Source organism: Temnothorax nylanderi, unplaced genomic scaffold (assembly GCF_030848795.1).
Source record: "Temnothorax nylanderi isolate EJ_2023f unplaced genomic scaffold, tnyl_v1.0 TNYL_tig0166_pilon, whole genome shotgun sequence".
NCBI lineage: Eukaryota > Metazoa > Arthropoda > Insecta > Hymenoptera > Formicidae > Temnothorax > Temnothorax nylanderi.
In genome coordinates this window covers 241,189-257,856 of record NW_027249228.1, presented here as the reverse complement: position 1 = coordinate 257,856, position 16,668 = coordinate 241,189, and the positions used below count along the sequence as shown (strand labels likewise).

The following is a 16,668-nucleotide window of genomic DNA, read 5'->3' as shown; positions in this document are numbered from 1 at the left end:
TGTAAAAAAATTCCAATATTCTACAATATATAGTCTTATTTTAATATCTAAAACGTCACTATTATTAATAATTTAAGGAACTCACATCTTTTCATATCCCCTCTTGATCTTTCCTTTCGATGATGAAAGAAGAGATTCGAATTAAGGTTAATTTGACAAAGTGGCGGACTGGATAACATCTCGGAACGTAAAGGGAATGTAATTGACGATGGAACGCGACTCTTTATTTGCCTAGCGACTTTTACAATTACATTATTAGACAAATGGGATCATTATTCTTTTTAGTGCTCTCGTTAGCACATCCGATACAAATCACCCGACATTAATAAGTATTCAGTGGTGAGCCCGCTGATCAGCAGCAATACGGGCGTTCACGTTAATTAGGCGACACTTTTTGCTTGATTATCGTTCGCCCTTAATTAACGCAAACGCTAATCGATCGGTATATAGCGATACGCAATGTAGTCTGTATGAGTCCAGTGGTTCGATAAATCACTGAAAATATTATCGCGTAGTTTTTTTTTTCAACAGAAAAAATCCAAATAGATGTTGTTCTCTAGTTAAACATGGAAAATATTATCACAAAATTAATATATATTTTTTCTCTCTTCTTTAAAAAAATACTTCATATAAATTTTTAGTATATGAAAAAGATTAACGTCCGACTTGCATCCGTAAATCAGAACACGGAGGAGGCGCTTAGGTCAGGAAATAATTTGCAATTGGCATTTCCGGACTGCTAGATGCAGAGGAAATGGATTAGCGTCGGAATGAGGGTGCCAGGTAATTACGAAAGTATATCCGTTATTTCAATCGAGTTATTCGTAAGTTGCCAACGTCGTCCAATTATGGCGTTATGCGATGTAATAACAACTAAAGTCGCTAACGGTTATTGCTTTGTGGATAATCGCCTCGTTACATGGCGAAGTTACATGGTAAAACGGTCTCCTGACTCCAATATAACTATAACAAGAAATTATCAGAGTTACAGTAAAAAAAAGTTCTTGCCAGGAAGAAAACTGTAGTAAAGATCTAAAAATCTACGATATTACGTATTTAAAAAATATTCGTCCCTAAGAGAGTACTGCCGGAGTATTTAAACGCTCAAGAATGCAAGAAAACGAAAGAGAAAGAGAAGGAGCTTTCAGCGATCTACAATAAACCGCGGATTAAATTTTCCCCAGGGAAGGAAAAATGCAAATTTCTTTCGGAATATTTGCTACACCATCGGTACATACATATTTCGGAACAACCCGTGCTATTTGTGCATTTTTATGTACGCGCTACACGTACAGGTCAAAACTCCATCGCAAATTTTGTAATTTTAACAACGCTGTTCTCTAGAGTATCACGCTCTCCCAAGATTTTTATCTTCTTCTTTTTTTATTTTCATGTAGCACCGTCAATTGTATATTTCAATTGCAAGGACAGCACGAGTTCACAGCGGAGATATCAACGTGTTGCCCGACGCGAAACGATGAAAGAGAAAAAGACATTCCGTGCTCCGTTTTACAACGCGCGCATCGATGTTATTTATGCATTTGTACGTGAGCCGCTTACGGAAATAAATCTTCGCGCGGCATCTCGCGTTCTGCGTTAAGGAATTCGCGCGTTGTAATGGCAGAAAAGCGGGCCGCCTATTAAGCCGCAATTAACCTTCTGACCAGCAACGCTCCGATACAGCGCGGCACACTTTAATATGCTAATACCACTTTTCTTGATTCCGCCGAGAAAAAGCCCCCCCGATTAAGAGAGTGCATGTCGAAGACCTCTGGTTGTCGCGCTGCTACCATATAAATCTTAATATAACAATAGTAATGAATATTAAATTTTAGTAGCTAAAAATTTTTCTAGATGAAGAATTGTACAAGTAATAGAGCCAAATAATTCCATAATTCTGCTTTTCACAAAAATTCTACTCCGGAAAGATGCACTCCAGCTTCATGTATTCAGTCCTTAAAATATTCCGCGATACCGAGTCATTCTATACGCAATATGTAATGCTAATGCTAGCTTTCGATACATTATGCATTTTTCTCGTAGCGCGGGGAAATATAACGACCGCCATTAAAGTTTCGACGCTCAATCGTTCGCGGCGAGAAAATTTATCATCGTGCGTGATAAAGGTATATACACATGAGTCGAATTTAATAAACAAAAAAATTGCATTCGAATGTATAACGCATTCGCACAACGTGTGTATATAGAAGACCCGCGTAAAAGCTTCAATATTTCAATACGTTATCTGCAAAAAATCAGGCCGAAAGCGGCGCGATCGATAGCGCAGACGAGAGCGTGTACGCATATATACTATACAGCGAGCAAGTCGTTTTTAGCGGCTGTTTTAGTGCTCTACCTGCCATGCTGCGCCGCGTTATTATCGGCGATCGGGATACACATGCGCTCGCGGCGAACGCGATCCTAATCCGATTTCGCGTGCCGCATAATAAACCGTGCCGCACTTGTCTCGTTTGCGAGAACTCGCCCAAATCCCCGGACGACCGTTTTTCCGACGGTTTCTGGACCGCGCTTCGTACAAACTGCTCAGGATTCGGCGAAATCAGCATTAAAACTCGACAATTCGATAGGAGTTCTGAGGTTTTCGATACAACAAGTGTTATTTCAACAAGAATGCAGAATATCTAAGTGTATAATGAATAATTTCATTCATGGATTGTAGAATACATTAAGAATTTCATTCATCGGTAGAGTCTTCAATAGAAATTTAGCAGTAACTATTTTTATATATATTATATAGATATTTTTGTAAACTTTTCTATATATATCAATATAAAGTTAATTTTTTATTAATAAAAGTGTTGAAAGGGAAATTTTCAAGTTATGAGCAATAGAAAATGGATAATTATTTAAATATCGATCGCTGAATTTATTGATCTTTCGATTTTTATTTTAAAAAATTGAGAAAAAAAGTAGTTTCCGAGTTATATTAATAATTGTACATAGAGTGTACACTCTATGTACAATTATTAATGTAATGAAATGAAAAGGACGTAGATAATAATGCTGAAAGGAGGTACACAATGCAGTTCATTTCCATATTACAAGGTAGTACAAACAAGTAGGCATAAGGCAGCAAAAGACGATTCGTAAGAGCACAAAAAACATCCTAGATATTTGCATTCATTTTGCATTTTGCATTTTTACATCTCATTAAATTAATTACGAATATATCCGTGGAAGATTAACGCGACATTCGTTGAAAATATTTTTCGCACGTGTCCGTTTTCAGGATCGTATCCCGACTTATCATGATCACATTTACAATAAGAGAGATGATATAGCGATTTTCTACGCTAAGAGTTAGATGTGAAAGGAAAGTTTACTCCAGTCGTCGCCATTGCCCCCAGGTATGCAAGATGAATTGAAAAGATACAGTGAGATAGATACAGAATTAGATAAGGGAAAAGAGAAATGAAACTGCGCGGACTATTGGCAGAAGTTTAATCTGCCTTGTCTAGGAAAATTAGTGCAATTAAGTTCGCGCGACGCCGCGAGCATCCTCATAATTGAAGATCCGCGTAAGAACATGGCAAGCCTATTTTCTCGGAGGAATAAATTACTGCTTCAATCCATATTTATGTCCTATATTTAGCGCTAAACGTGACCCTCTGTGACACACAGATTTGTACAATAATTTCAAATGCTATATCTTCATATCAAGGTATTAATTATTTGGCCTTAGTAAAACATAACGAAATAATTCGTAGAATCCACAAACAATCCGTGAAATATATAATGTCCTCGTCGTTCCCTTATTTAATAATATCAAATAAAACATTGGGTAAAAATGTCTTACCAATACTTTTGAATGCAATACTTGTCTTGCAATGTTATAAAGATATTTATTTGGATTCTGCAGTAAGGCAGAGATAAATCGGTATCGGTAGGCGTGAATATGTATGCAAGCGAATGAAGTACTTTGGCAGAACTGCAACATGTATCCCGTTTCGTGCTAAACGTAATTGTAGTTTACAAGGTAGAGTTTCGCCCGGAACATGAGTCTGCGACTATTTAATTACAGGCGCGGTCCATTACTAATTAATCACTCTTCTACTTGCACAATCGAGCATTATATTGTAATGACCAGTAATTAGAGATACTTGCGATATGGACATAATTCTCGGCTCTATATATTATAGCCTGCAATAATGTCTTCCAATATGTATTCCCCCGTAATTATACATTTGCCGATTGTCAGCGGATTATTATTCTTGTTACGCCGTTATCGAGAAAAACTATGATGTATCGTACTGCGTAATATATATTACGATTATATTTCGCTGCATCGCCGCAAATAATGCGTTCCGTCGTTAAATCGCATGTATTAAGTATTCGCTTGCGGCGACTAATAAATCCTCATTCACCGGGATATTTTCTCGTTTACGTGCTCGAGAATGTATCACGCATTCTTGCTTGAAATCGCATTCCTCTCACTTAAGTTGACTTAATCGCTACATCGCAAAGATACGATATATCCACAAAAAAGCATTGCTGCATTTCTTTTATGGATCAATGTAACGGCATCGCGATTTAGAACGCATGATTGAAAAAAATATACGTTATTTTAGTAGTAAATCGTGGCGTAAGATCCGTCGAATAGAAGAAAAGAAAAGTGATTGCTCTAATTGACTTCATAATGATATGAATATATCGAGTCTGCTAGAGCGTCCGATCAACCGCGCTTCCTTTGGACGCTAAATAAGTGGCTAAGAATAACTCGCGCTGATCTACTGACTGCAATGACAAAATCTAAACCGCTCATTATAATCTCTCATTACATTTGTGGCTATAAAAAACTTTTTAGAAAAATTAATACCACTAAAGTGAGAATAGAATTTTTTTTAAATTTTCTCCAATAGTTTTCTATAAATCAAAATAATTAATAATATAATTAATTTAGTTATCTATGACTCTTCTTTAAGTTTCGTTATAGATATGAAAGCTAGATCACTCTCAGTATATCACGTAATTATCAATAGAATATCGAAAGTTTGAATAAATCCCCATTCTAATCACAATTTACTTTACGCTCGTACTTTCTGCACATCATTCAAAACATCAAAATCATAAACGATGATTAATACGTGTCTTCTACTCTGAACACCTTAAAACCCCGCGATTGATCCTCGCGTGACATCTCGCGTGTCGAGAAACGAAGAAAATCGCCCCAATGACGTTTAGTCGAAATTACCCGTGGTCCTTCGGTCAACTCGGTTGACGGGTCTACGAAAGGAAAGAGAGAGGAAGAGAGAAATAGAGAGAGAAACGTGACGTCAGTTGGCGGAAGTCAATTGGCGCGTCATGCACACACGAGAGTTGATTCTACAAACGGCCTTCCTCGCCTTCTCCTTCGCCACGGTATTAAGTTTAGCCACTTTGGCCTGACGCGGGCAGTGTGTCAAGATCACTCGATTCGCCGTTGATATCGACCTTTCTCTATCTCCCCGTCTCTCTCGTTCGTTTTCTCGCTTCGCTGAGAGAGGCGCGCTCCAAGTGTCGCTCGCAAAGTAGCGGCAGATTCGTGTGTAGGAAGAGCTAGATCGAGAAATCAAAGAGAGGAGAGGGCTAGTTCGAGTGTAGTTCGAGAGCGGTAGACAGACAGGCTGTCTCGTGACTGCTTTCATCTTTCTCGGCAAAGCGACGGATCGGTCCTTTGAAGGATGCCGGAGTAACTCGGCGAACGGGGTGACGAGAGAGAGGGTTGTCTGAGATTCAAAGTCAGGAAGAGCCAAGCTTGCTTTCCCTTTTGGGAATAAGATTCGCGTGTTAGATGGTTGTTACAGTGAATACGTTATTCTTCGCGGTATATTCTGAGAGTGGTACTGCTTGGAGCGTGTTGGTTTGCATGTTTGCGTTTGAATGATAGACATATAGGTAAGTCTTTGGAATTCGTTTTAAATTACAGCTTATTTTACGAAGAAAATCGGTTTTCCAAAAGGTAATTCATATGATGCACATAAAAAAAACTATTTTTATTATGTTAAAATATCAGTATCTACTTGTGCTTTTATTGTATAGCTAATATATTATAACTACTGTAAATAGTAATATAAAACTGAATGAGCTTTGACGCTCATATTGGTCTTCTCTGACCATTATAAATTTTACATCAAAGAACCTTAAAAATTGGAATAAAAAAATGTGAGGAACTCAGACGTATTAAAAGATTAAGAGATTAGGGATTCTACCGTAACGTTTAAGTGAAGTAAATCAGAATGCAGTAAAGAGAGAGCTCACCTAAGATGGAATAACGAGGGAGCACCCGTTTGATTGCAGGAGGATGCAACCACGGGTGACAGTGGCTCTGGCCACGGTCTGGCTGACGGTGGCGGTTCTGATAGGAGGAGCAGTCACCCTCCGCTTCTCTCACGATCAATACTCCCCCGCGCCTCCGCGCCGACACGCTGGGATTCGACGGGACTATGCTAGAGACTGGAGGGATCACGATCCGGCCGAGGATCAACCGCTCGACCTTTGGATCGGCTCGCGAAGGTCGATCTCTGCGGAGGGTATGTCAGATTCTACAATACTATGTCAAACTGTACCAAATAAAGCACCCATACTGTGTCCCGCTGTCAATTCAAGGGCTGATGTCGAATACGAGATTGTCATTTATATCAGAAAAAGCTTAGTATAAATCTTTCTGATTTCTTTTCTTCCCCTTATATATGATCAAATATATGGAAAAGATATAAATTTCTAAATGTTAATATTATTTTACAGAAATAATCTACTTGCTTCTCTTCCTCTCCTGCGAATGCTGAATAGAAATATATATTTTCAATATTTTATTATTCACATCTATTATACATTTAGTTTTATATATTTTGTATATTTGCTAAGTATATTTATATTGCTCTATTTCAATTGGCTTTAATTACATCAGCGATTTAATTCTGTCGCGCCGTCTAATGGAGCCGGAATAAACGCGACGCGATAAAACGCGTCGTTCAGTCTAACCAGTAGAAATCCGTCCGCTCCGACTTTCTGATTAATCAAGGTTTCCTTGGTCGACGTCTTCGTGCAATTCTAATATCGAATGAATACTGCTCACGGCTTAAAAGCTCGAATTTTCAGCATCCATTCAATTCCAAATGTAGTTATTTTCATTTCTTCCTATCGCGCTTGATTGAAGATAATACTCGGAATATATATTTCTACTTGCATATTTTATGTGTTAAAAAATCTGAAAATTTATATTAATTATATTACATTATGTTGTCAGTACAATGGCAATTTTATGGTATTACGTCCTTTATTAATTTTCAGAATTAAAAAATATTTAAAGAGAGAGAGAGAGAGAGAGAGAGAGAGAGAAGCAAATAGAATATTTTAATAATAAAATAAATAAAGTAAATTCAATACATTCAAAAAATGTATACGTAATTTAATACATTCAAAAATACATAAAGATTATTAAATTTTCTTTACATGATTGTTAGTATGGAAAGAAACTTGAGAGCGAGAGCTATTATTTAGGGGAATAATGGGAGATCTATATTTTTGGAGTAACACACACGCAAACACTGGTCTTTATATCATAACGGCACGCAAGAATTTCGGGGAAATAAATTGGCGTCGAGCATTACTTACGTCACTATAGTATGCAACTACATTAGTTTAGTCGTGTATAAAACCGTTATTAAATATCTTTTGAAGAATCACGTCCGTAGATTAAATCTAAATTAAACCGGCATTTCAAGTTGCGTGCTAATGCGAGAATAGTTAGAATTAATTTTCTGAGTATATCTAATTTGCGATAGAAGTCGTACTAAATAGCATCTAATTCCAAGTTGCAATTTGTTTGGATATACATCGAGTCAAATCATTTTGAACTTCTCAAATCCGATGCGAAGTTTATAACTTTTTATGCACTGCAATTACTCGTCTCGCATATACCTCGGAAAAGTTTTGCATCATAAAATATTACATATTCGCAGTATTCGCACATGTTTAAAAACCTACATATATTAGAGATATATGTATAAATATATGTAAATTAAAAAGATTTGCGCGGCTTGGAAATTTCTCTCTGACTTTTATACATATAAATAAGTTTCAAGTAATATTGTTCAATTAATTTAATTTTTATAATTTGTTTTTTGCACAACATTTGGAAACAATAAAAAATAATTTCTATATTAAATCATGTAAATTAAATTTCATATTATAAAAAATCTTTATATACATATAAAATTTTATGATTTAATCGAAGATATTGTGCGTTTTAAGTGATCTAATATTACTTAAAAAAATATATGAAATTAATGATAAATAATTATTTTTAAATGCATGGCTAATTAAAGTTAAAAAGCTATTAGACTTATGATTTCAAAGTAAGCAAGTATATTTTTTGAGATATCTCATTAAAGAAAAATCTTCTGATTACATTTTCCAGAAGCTCTATCTCGCAATGCCAAGTTTACCGAGCGAGATTTTTCGCTTGAAAGTCTCTTGAAGGACATTGTCTCGTCAAAGCGAATCTACCCCTTTTCAGACTGGCAAAGGCGGTTGCCGAATATCGTCGGCGCGGAATTCGCGTCCGACAAAGTCGATTACGGCTACAAGATGCCGGAAACGCTTTCGCGCGAGACGGCGGTATCCCCTTCAAACCTTTTGGACGACCCCTTTGTGGCGGACGACACGTTCCAGGATCAAGGTCCGGGGTCGATGGAAATATACAAGCTAGACCTATCCAAAGAGAAGACTCTACTGACCGCAACCACGCCCTCCACAAATTTACCGTCGGGAAATAAAAGCAAAGCTCCAAAAAAAACGGGCCATCTGAATTCAAAGACAAAGACAACGGAAATCAAGTCGACAACGACAAATGCGGACATTAGTCAGAGACAATCAAACTTTTTCGAAGAACAACTAACCGAGACTCCCTTGGTCAACAGAGACGCCTTTGGCATCGGCGGCGTGCCGGAGCTACAGGTTGGATGCGAGGGTCTCGAAGCGTCGTCGTCGTCCCACAAGGCGAAAAGATCGATAGATACGCTCGACAAGGAGAGGGGCGAGGTACCGCCGTCCGTATTGCTGGACGTGACACCGGTATCCCTGGATCTCGACGACGTTCTGTCATACGACGAAGAAGAGTATGAGGAGATGGACGAGCTACTCAAGCTCAAGAGACTGGAGACTACCTCGAAAGGGAACAAACCGAACAGGGGAGATATGGATGCCAGCCATCTTAATTCTGACCATCTGGACGAGTTCAGGCGACTGGAGAAGTTACCAGTACGAGGAGATTTGGGTGGATCCACTCGAACGAATTCTAGCGGAGCCATAACTGACCAAAAGGAATTGTCCAAGCGATCTCTGACGGATCTCGAAATTAAGAATTACGAGGAGACCAAACCGAAGCGAGAAATCGTTTCATTGGGCGATGATGATGGCGCCAGCAGGAGTCATGGTCGACGGTTGCTGTGGTTTGCCGAAGCAAATACTGAGGGATTTGTAGACGGCAAAAGCGAGCGGAAGCGCACGAGACGGTCGATCGATTGGGGCTTCGGCGAGGATGAAGGTGTCGTGTCCAGCGACGAGTTGCAGACCGTGACTGCACGTCGCAGGCAGCACGAGATGCGATATCATCAAGATATATCTAGCAGACGTGACCAGCATCATGAATTAAATACTGACATCGATAGTATTAGACAAGAGTACGAGAAACTACTTGAACAAAAACGAAGAGAAGAGGAAGAACATATACGACAAATGCAACAGGCTAATCGAAGAACGCCGAGTAGATGGGAGGAGGAAGAAAAAAGGAGAAGAGACGAGATGCGGAGGAGACAACACGAGGAATATCGTAAGAAGATAGATCACGCTTCAACACCTCGCATAGACAACGAAGAGACGCGACGACGACAGATGGAAGAACGACAAAGACAGGAAGCAGCGCGCAATGAGATGGCTAGAAAAAACGAGGAAGAATTAAGAAGGCGAGAGGAAGAAGAACGAAGACGACGATTACAAGAAGAAGAAATGAGAAGACCGCAGAGCAAGTGGCAGGAGGAAAACTTGAGAAGATCAGACTCTAGAACCTCTCCTGTAAGTGACGAAGAAAGAAGACGAAGACTTTACGATGAAGAAATGAGGAGACGGGAGGAAGAACGACGAAGACGATTAGAAGAAGAAGAAGAAGCAAGGAGACAAGAACAGTATAGATCGCAGCAGGAAGCGCAAAGAAAAAGGGAAGAAGAGGCAAGGAGGCGTCAAGAAGATCCAATGAGAAATCTTTCCGAGGAAGATAGAAGGAGACTAGAGGACCGTCGTAGAGAATGGTCAGAGAAGCGGAAGCAAGAAAACGAAAACGAAAGAAGGCGAGAGCAGCCACCATCGAATTTAATGCGCGCGGAACATCCAGTCAGTCATCCGAACGATATCAGACAGCCTGATCAAGACGAAAAAAGACGACAACAAGAAGAAAGGCAGCGGGAACAGAAGCTGCGAGAATATGTCGCGCGGAATCGACCTATCAATGTCGATCGAAGATCGGAAGAGAGACGACGCTATCGACCCGAGGAGAACAGAGATCCACGGATGAATGCGAGTAGAAACGATGAGGAGTACCGTCGACGAGTATTAGAGGAGCAGCGTAAAAGACAGGAAGAAGAGAGAAAATTACAGGATTACATCAGGAGGAACCAGCCAGTGAACGTGTCATCGAGGGATAATCAATCGACCGCGGCCGGTCGTAACTGGTTCGAGAAGCGGAGACTGATCGAGGAAGCCAGGCGTCGCGACAGATATCCCGATCCAGGAGCGAGGAAAGTCCACGGACCGTCGGCGCCTACGTATATCGATCCGCGAAGCTCACCGGAGGAAGTCAGACGGAGGCAGCAGGAGACGGCGAGAAGGTTAGAGGAGGAAAGGCGGTTGAGGTACGAGGCGGAAGAGCGACGGAAGGCACTCGCCAGGCGACAGAGGGAGGAGGAGAAGGAAGAAAGACGATTACGGGAGGAACGGCGAAAAGAGGCGGCCAGACGAGAAGAGGAGGCGAGGAGGGCGCAATCCAGGAGGTACGAGGAGGACAGGAAGCGGCTGGAGGTAACGAGGATACAGGCTGAGAGAAGAAGGGAGGAGATGTTGAAGGAACGATCCAGGAACGAAGCTGGAAGGACGAGACAGCCGGAAGCCACGAGGCCGATCTACCAGGATCCTCGTCTTTTCGAGGAGCACAGAAGGCGGCAAGATAGCCGGCCGATTCCAAGTAGTAATTTGATGCGAGCCGAGGAGGCCAGGCGGGCGTCGGCAGAGCGCGAGAGACAAAGATTGGAAGCCGAGAGACGACAACAGGAAGAGAGCAGGTATGTAAGTGGTCCTTGGGGCACAGCGTTTCGCAAAAATAAAGTTTTCGCCTGGCGCGACGCCAACGAACTTTATTTGAGTCGCGCTTTACAGCTATCCATGTTCGTTACTACTGTCGTTTGTCTCTGTTCGTTTGTTTCTATTTTACTCGTATTCCCTTATCGCTAGAGACTAATATTACTTTCAAGGTAGTATTCCCCCAATGAAATTGATAAGCACAAATCTGTACTTATCCATTTCACAAATTTATTTTGGGCTACGAGTTTATAAGAAATCGCGACAGAATTCGGGATAAAATTTAATTTTATATTCCATAAAATTCAAATATTCCATAAATTCAAAAAATGTTTCAGGAATGAGAATATATATAATTAAAATATATAAAATTATAAAAGTATTCTAATGCGAATTATAGATCGCCTGACGTCGATATATTTCAAATGCGAATATAATGTGAATATATATGTTAAATAGTACTTAAAACATATATAAATTAATGTTGTAGATTTCTTGTACGTTTCGTTTTTTATTTTGTGTTACATTGTATATTAGTATTAATTACTTCTTGAAAGATATTATCACATTTCCTGTGATTTAATACAGTAAATTTCGCCTGTGCGATCTGAGATATTTCTTGCGTAAAATTTTAAATAGCAACAACCGTGCGATATATCAGAGTCCGTGAACAGTGCAACTTTAATTAAGGAAACATCCCAAGCGTATCATCGAGGCGAATTTACTCATTCGAACCATCGGATAAACACGACCCTATTTCCATCTGCTGTAGAATGAGGGAGCACAGACAGAAGGAGACCGACCAGTGGAGACGACAAGAACTAGCCAGACTAAACTCCCTGCCGGTGAACGCAAGGATAATAGTCCGTCCTGGCGGCTCCTCGCCGACGTTGCCCGTGATATCGAGGGGCGGCTTCGACAACGAGATCGATTTCACGGTGAGTCCTCCATTTGTCTGTCAAAACACTTCACCGCACTCCGATCGCGTAAACCCCCGATTCGGCTGTCCACTGGCGGTTTATTCACCGACGAATCCGATCTCGTGGTCGCCGATTGTCTCGCGCTACCAAACTAAAGCGCGCTTCATTAAACTACGGGGAAAGTTGCGGCGGATTCGTGCCCCTTCGACCCCAACAAAGCCTCCGTCTCCGGTTGCCCCGCTTTGTTCCGTTTAATTGATTGGACGTTGAGCAGCACCGCTACCGTCTTTCTCTTTAGCGCTTTCTTGCGATTATGTTTCCAAAAGTTGCAATATAATTTTGAAAAAGATAACGAAAAAGAAGAAATATGTGCTAAATGTAACAAAACAATATTATTCTTGCAAATTGCGTTATGCACGACATGAACAGATATTCTCTTTTTATGTTGTTATAAATATTTAGATATTTTTATTATCATAATTAATGATTAAAATAAAATTAAAAGGATGTAAAATCAAAAAAATTATTTCCAGGGAATCAATCCGCATCGCGACGGCGTACAAGTACCACAGTTTCCTGCCCCACCGACTCCGAGACCACCCGCCCAGACTCCTAGCGCGTGTGTTTGGGCAGTTGTTCACTGTTGTTCAGCCAATAACAATCGTCTCGTGAAGTGTTTCGAATCATTGGGCTGCCCTGGGATTAATTGGGATCCTAACCCGTGCAGAAGTCCTATCGCGGATGCTGCCAGAAAAGAAGTCCTGAAGTTCTATTCCAACGCGTAAAATAACATCGACAAGATTCAGCCTTCACTTTTCCAGAGACAAATATCAACAGGAAAAAAAGGCAAAGACACTCTTCAACACCGACGGCTCTCTCTCTCTCTCACGAAAAGTTTCGAGTTACTGTACTTCAAATCAATTTGTGCATGTGTGACTTTTCTACTGGCTCCGTACAAATATTTGTGTCGCTAGGTAGAAGAGCTCAGTAAGTAGACTTAGATATTTGCAGAACGTAAGATCTTGATGTTTTTACTCGTTGCGATATCAATGATAGTTTTAATGATCGGAATTTTTAATAAACCGAAATTAAGTAAGAAACTATCATGAATAAATATTACAACCTCAGAAATTCAGTATTTTTATGACAAAAACTCAATAAAAAATAAAAGATAATTAAATCGAAAATTAAATCGAATTGAATATATGTTAAAATTGTTGAAATATTAATAATAACGTTTTAAATTAATATTAAAATATATTTTTCTGTATTTGACATAAAATATAAATGTGCTGAAAAACATTTATATTTATAAATATTAGAGAGAGAGAGAGAGAGAGAGAGAGAGAGAGAGAGAGAGAGAGAGAGAGAGAGAGAGAATAGAAAAATACGAAAATGCCTTAAAAATTTTAAATGTTAAAATGCATTAATTTTTTACATCCAACAACACAATTATTTTCGATTTCCGAATATTTGTAAAACTTTATCTTCTCTACAGAAAGAAAATAAACGATATGTAAGACTATATTTCGAAGAAAGTCGGTTTAAATCAGAGGTGAGAGTAATTAACAAGTCAAATATATAAAACTCTACCTTACGCTACCTTTGATGTGTTGAGTTATCGTATATTATATAATGAAAATTATATATTATTTTATAATAATTGCGAATTAAAACGATATTTTTTTATTCGCTTATTTCAACGATAGTGCGCATTAGATAGACTTATATAGTGTGACTAGTAATTAACGATAGTTTAAAAGACGTTTAAAAGTTTGAACTTTTAAAATGTAGCAAGCAGTATTTGCCTTAAGTACGTCAAAGATCAGTAACACGTGTTTTGTAAAATAATAATCGATTAGTCTTTAATATTGATCGGTAGCCAACATCGTAGCACTGCCTCGCGTAGCGCGTGTAAAGTTACGTATGTACAGCTCTGTGAAGAAAAAAAAATATACGAAAAACCTATGACACGTTTCGTCGTCATGTTTGCGTGTGCAAACACAGCGTGCGAAAATTATTGTAAATCTTTTATACGTAGCCGAGTCGAGTTGTATTTTTGCAGCTTTCCCACATGTGATATAGGAGGTAGGCTCTAATGTGCTGTAACCAGACGAATATTTATGTAACGTACGCAAAGAAAGTAATAAAGAGTTATCTGCATACTTGTATAACCCAAAACACCTGTCCGCGTTTTCGCTTCGCGCAACGATCAAACTTCGTTACGTATGCAAAACTTGATCAACTCGTGGTAACTCGCCGTGACACTGACGTGTCTGTATACACTCTTTCAAATTACATAACGACCGTAAAATATGAAAAAATTACATATTCATTTTTATATAATTTTTTAAAATAGTTATCGTACTTCACATAAGTGACTAATATTGTGATAAAAAATATATCACATGTATAAAATATTGTAATATTGATAATAAATTTATAATTTAAATCTTATATCTGTGATTCGAAATATTTGTGCAATCGTAATTTATTTTTTAGCTTGAATTAAGCTTTGAAAAACATAGACAAATTTTTTATACGTCTATTTATCATTCAAAATTATTTTAACAAAATTTTATAGATTCAATCATATAATTAAAGATATAACATTAAAATCAGAATGCTGCAATGTGGGTGTGTGTGAATGTTATTAGGGTAATAATAAATCCGCGAATCTTGTTACAGAAAAATCGATTACACCCAAGTTCCTCAAAGCATCATTAAAATATCTTTTGCTGATAGCAAGAGAACCATAAGAACTATAAAAACCGAACGTTTCGAATTATGAAAGCAAGATGCTTGGAGTATTATCCGAATAAGAAAGATTTATAATTGATGACTCGTGGGTTTACGATAATCGCTTATGACATTCGCCGACGAGTCGAACTTCCTGCATTACATTTATCTGCACCATCGCCTTCTTTCTTCCTCGCAACTTCTTTTTTCTCGTTGTTTTGGTCGTGGCCGATAACGAGGCCATTCAACGCTTAAGAGCTAGCAAACGTTTCCCGTCCAATCAATCGCATTGTGAATCCAAAGGCGCCACCTCGCATCCCTCGCGTCTCGATACGCGGTAAGGCAAAAGCAAATAACCGACTATTGACGCGAGCAACCACTTTGTATAATGCATTGCGTGTCGTGCTAGTTGCAATCGTCGATGCATTTGGTACAAAATTACTCCGACGAAAATTGGAAACGTCACTTTGCATCGGGCGCACGCTTGTCAAACTTTAATAAACATTTTTACCGTTTACGCGCTCGGTCGGAGTCCATTCAATAAGGAAACAACGTATTCCAATCATTTTAATTGAAATATAATATATTTGCTTGTAAGGTTGCATTTTTAATAAACGCGAGCGAGTATAATTAAAATACAAATTTTATTAAAATAGAGATTGAAATTAATTGAAATGCAAAAAAGAGTACAAGTAGTTTGGATTTTACCAGTTGCGTAATAGATGACACGCGCTTCTTTTAGCACTCGTGCGCGAATTATGTTAATCATGGTAGCGTATCTAACCATTGAACAATGCGGTCAAGGCAAACGGGTATTGTCTACATATAGTTCGCTCTTTTTTCCACGGATTATATGTCTTTTCATCATATTCAAACGATAATTTCTGCAACATTACATAATTCGACAGTACAATTCACCCAAATATAATGATATAAATAACACTGTCCGGGCTTCCTTGTACTTCAAAACTTGTATATTGTATCTTATTATATATTATGAAATAATTTTTAGAATGCAAAACATTCCCAAGTTATTTTTTCAACAAAAATAGTCTTTTGTTTTCGCGGCGTTACTGTCACACTCTATTATCTTTCCATATCTTTCACACGCGGAGTGTGTGGATATTTCTTTATCATTGTTAATCGAAAGACATCTAAAAACTCAATAAATTATATTCAATAAAAAAAAACGACAGAGAGCAGATACTTATAAGCTATCGCGGATTTACAACTAATACAAATATATCTTCACGGAAGAGATAAAAGCTTGCTATATTGGATTGTAATAAATAAAGATACGAGGTTTCAGGTTAGAGATGAAGTTGTTACGCGGTATATTACATTACAACAACTTGTCAAAGATGCACAGTGCAGATCATCTCGCGCGAGATAGAGAGAAATTTTCTGTCTGAAGTTTCCTAGCACGTACACATAAACCCTTAACAACAGACTGTCGACAGAGTTGCCTGTCGACAGCGTGTCGGCAACAGACGTGCATCCAACATCCTCAAGGATCATCCCTAAGGATATTGTTTTCTCAGTATGGTATCTCGATATATATCCAACAATAAGATGCACTCTGCCGTACGCTATATCTTTATATCCTTTTGCGATTTACCTGCATTTTTTCTCGACTTTTAGTTTGTTTTGTGCAACACAA

At 38.6% G+C, this 16,668-nt stretch overlaps 2 protein-coding genes across 6 annotated transcripts in view; one reads left to right on the top strand and one right to left on the bottom strand.

Moving 5' to 3' along the window:
* The window catches only part of LOC139777848 (uncharacterized), a 42,309-nt gene extending 27,877 nt beyond the window's left edge, over positions 1-14,432 (top strand). For all 4 annotated transcript variants that reach the window (XM_071715488.1, XM_071715492.1, XM_071715489.1 and 1 more), the window contains 4 exons: positions 6,298-6,530; positions 8,420-11,333; positions 12,122-12,287; positions 12,803-14,432. In XM_071715488.1, the coding sequence (XP_071571589.1) occupies positions 6,298-6,530; positions 8,420-11,333; positions 12,122-12,287; positions 12,803-13,054 (3,565 nt within the window). In that variant the 3' untranslated portion in view covers positions 13,055-14,432. The remainder of the gene's footprint in view (positions 1-6,297; positions 6,531-8,419; positions 11,334-12,121; positions 12,288-12,802) is intronic.
* The window catches only part of LOC139777841 (uncharacterized), a 94,626-nt gene that overhangs the window by 65,303 nt on the left and 12,655 nt on the right, over positions 1-16,668 (bottom strand). The window lies entirely within an intron of this gene.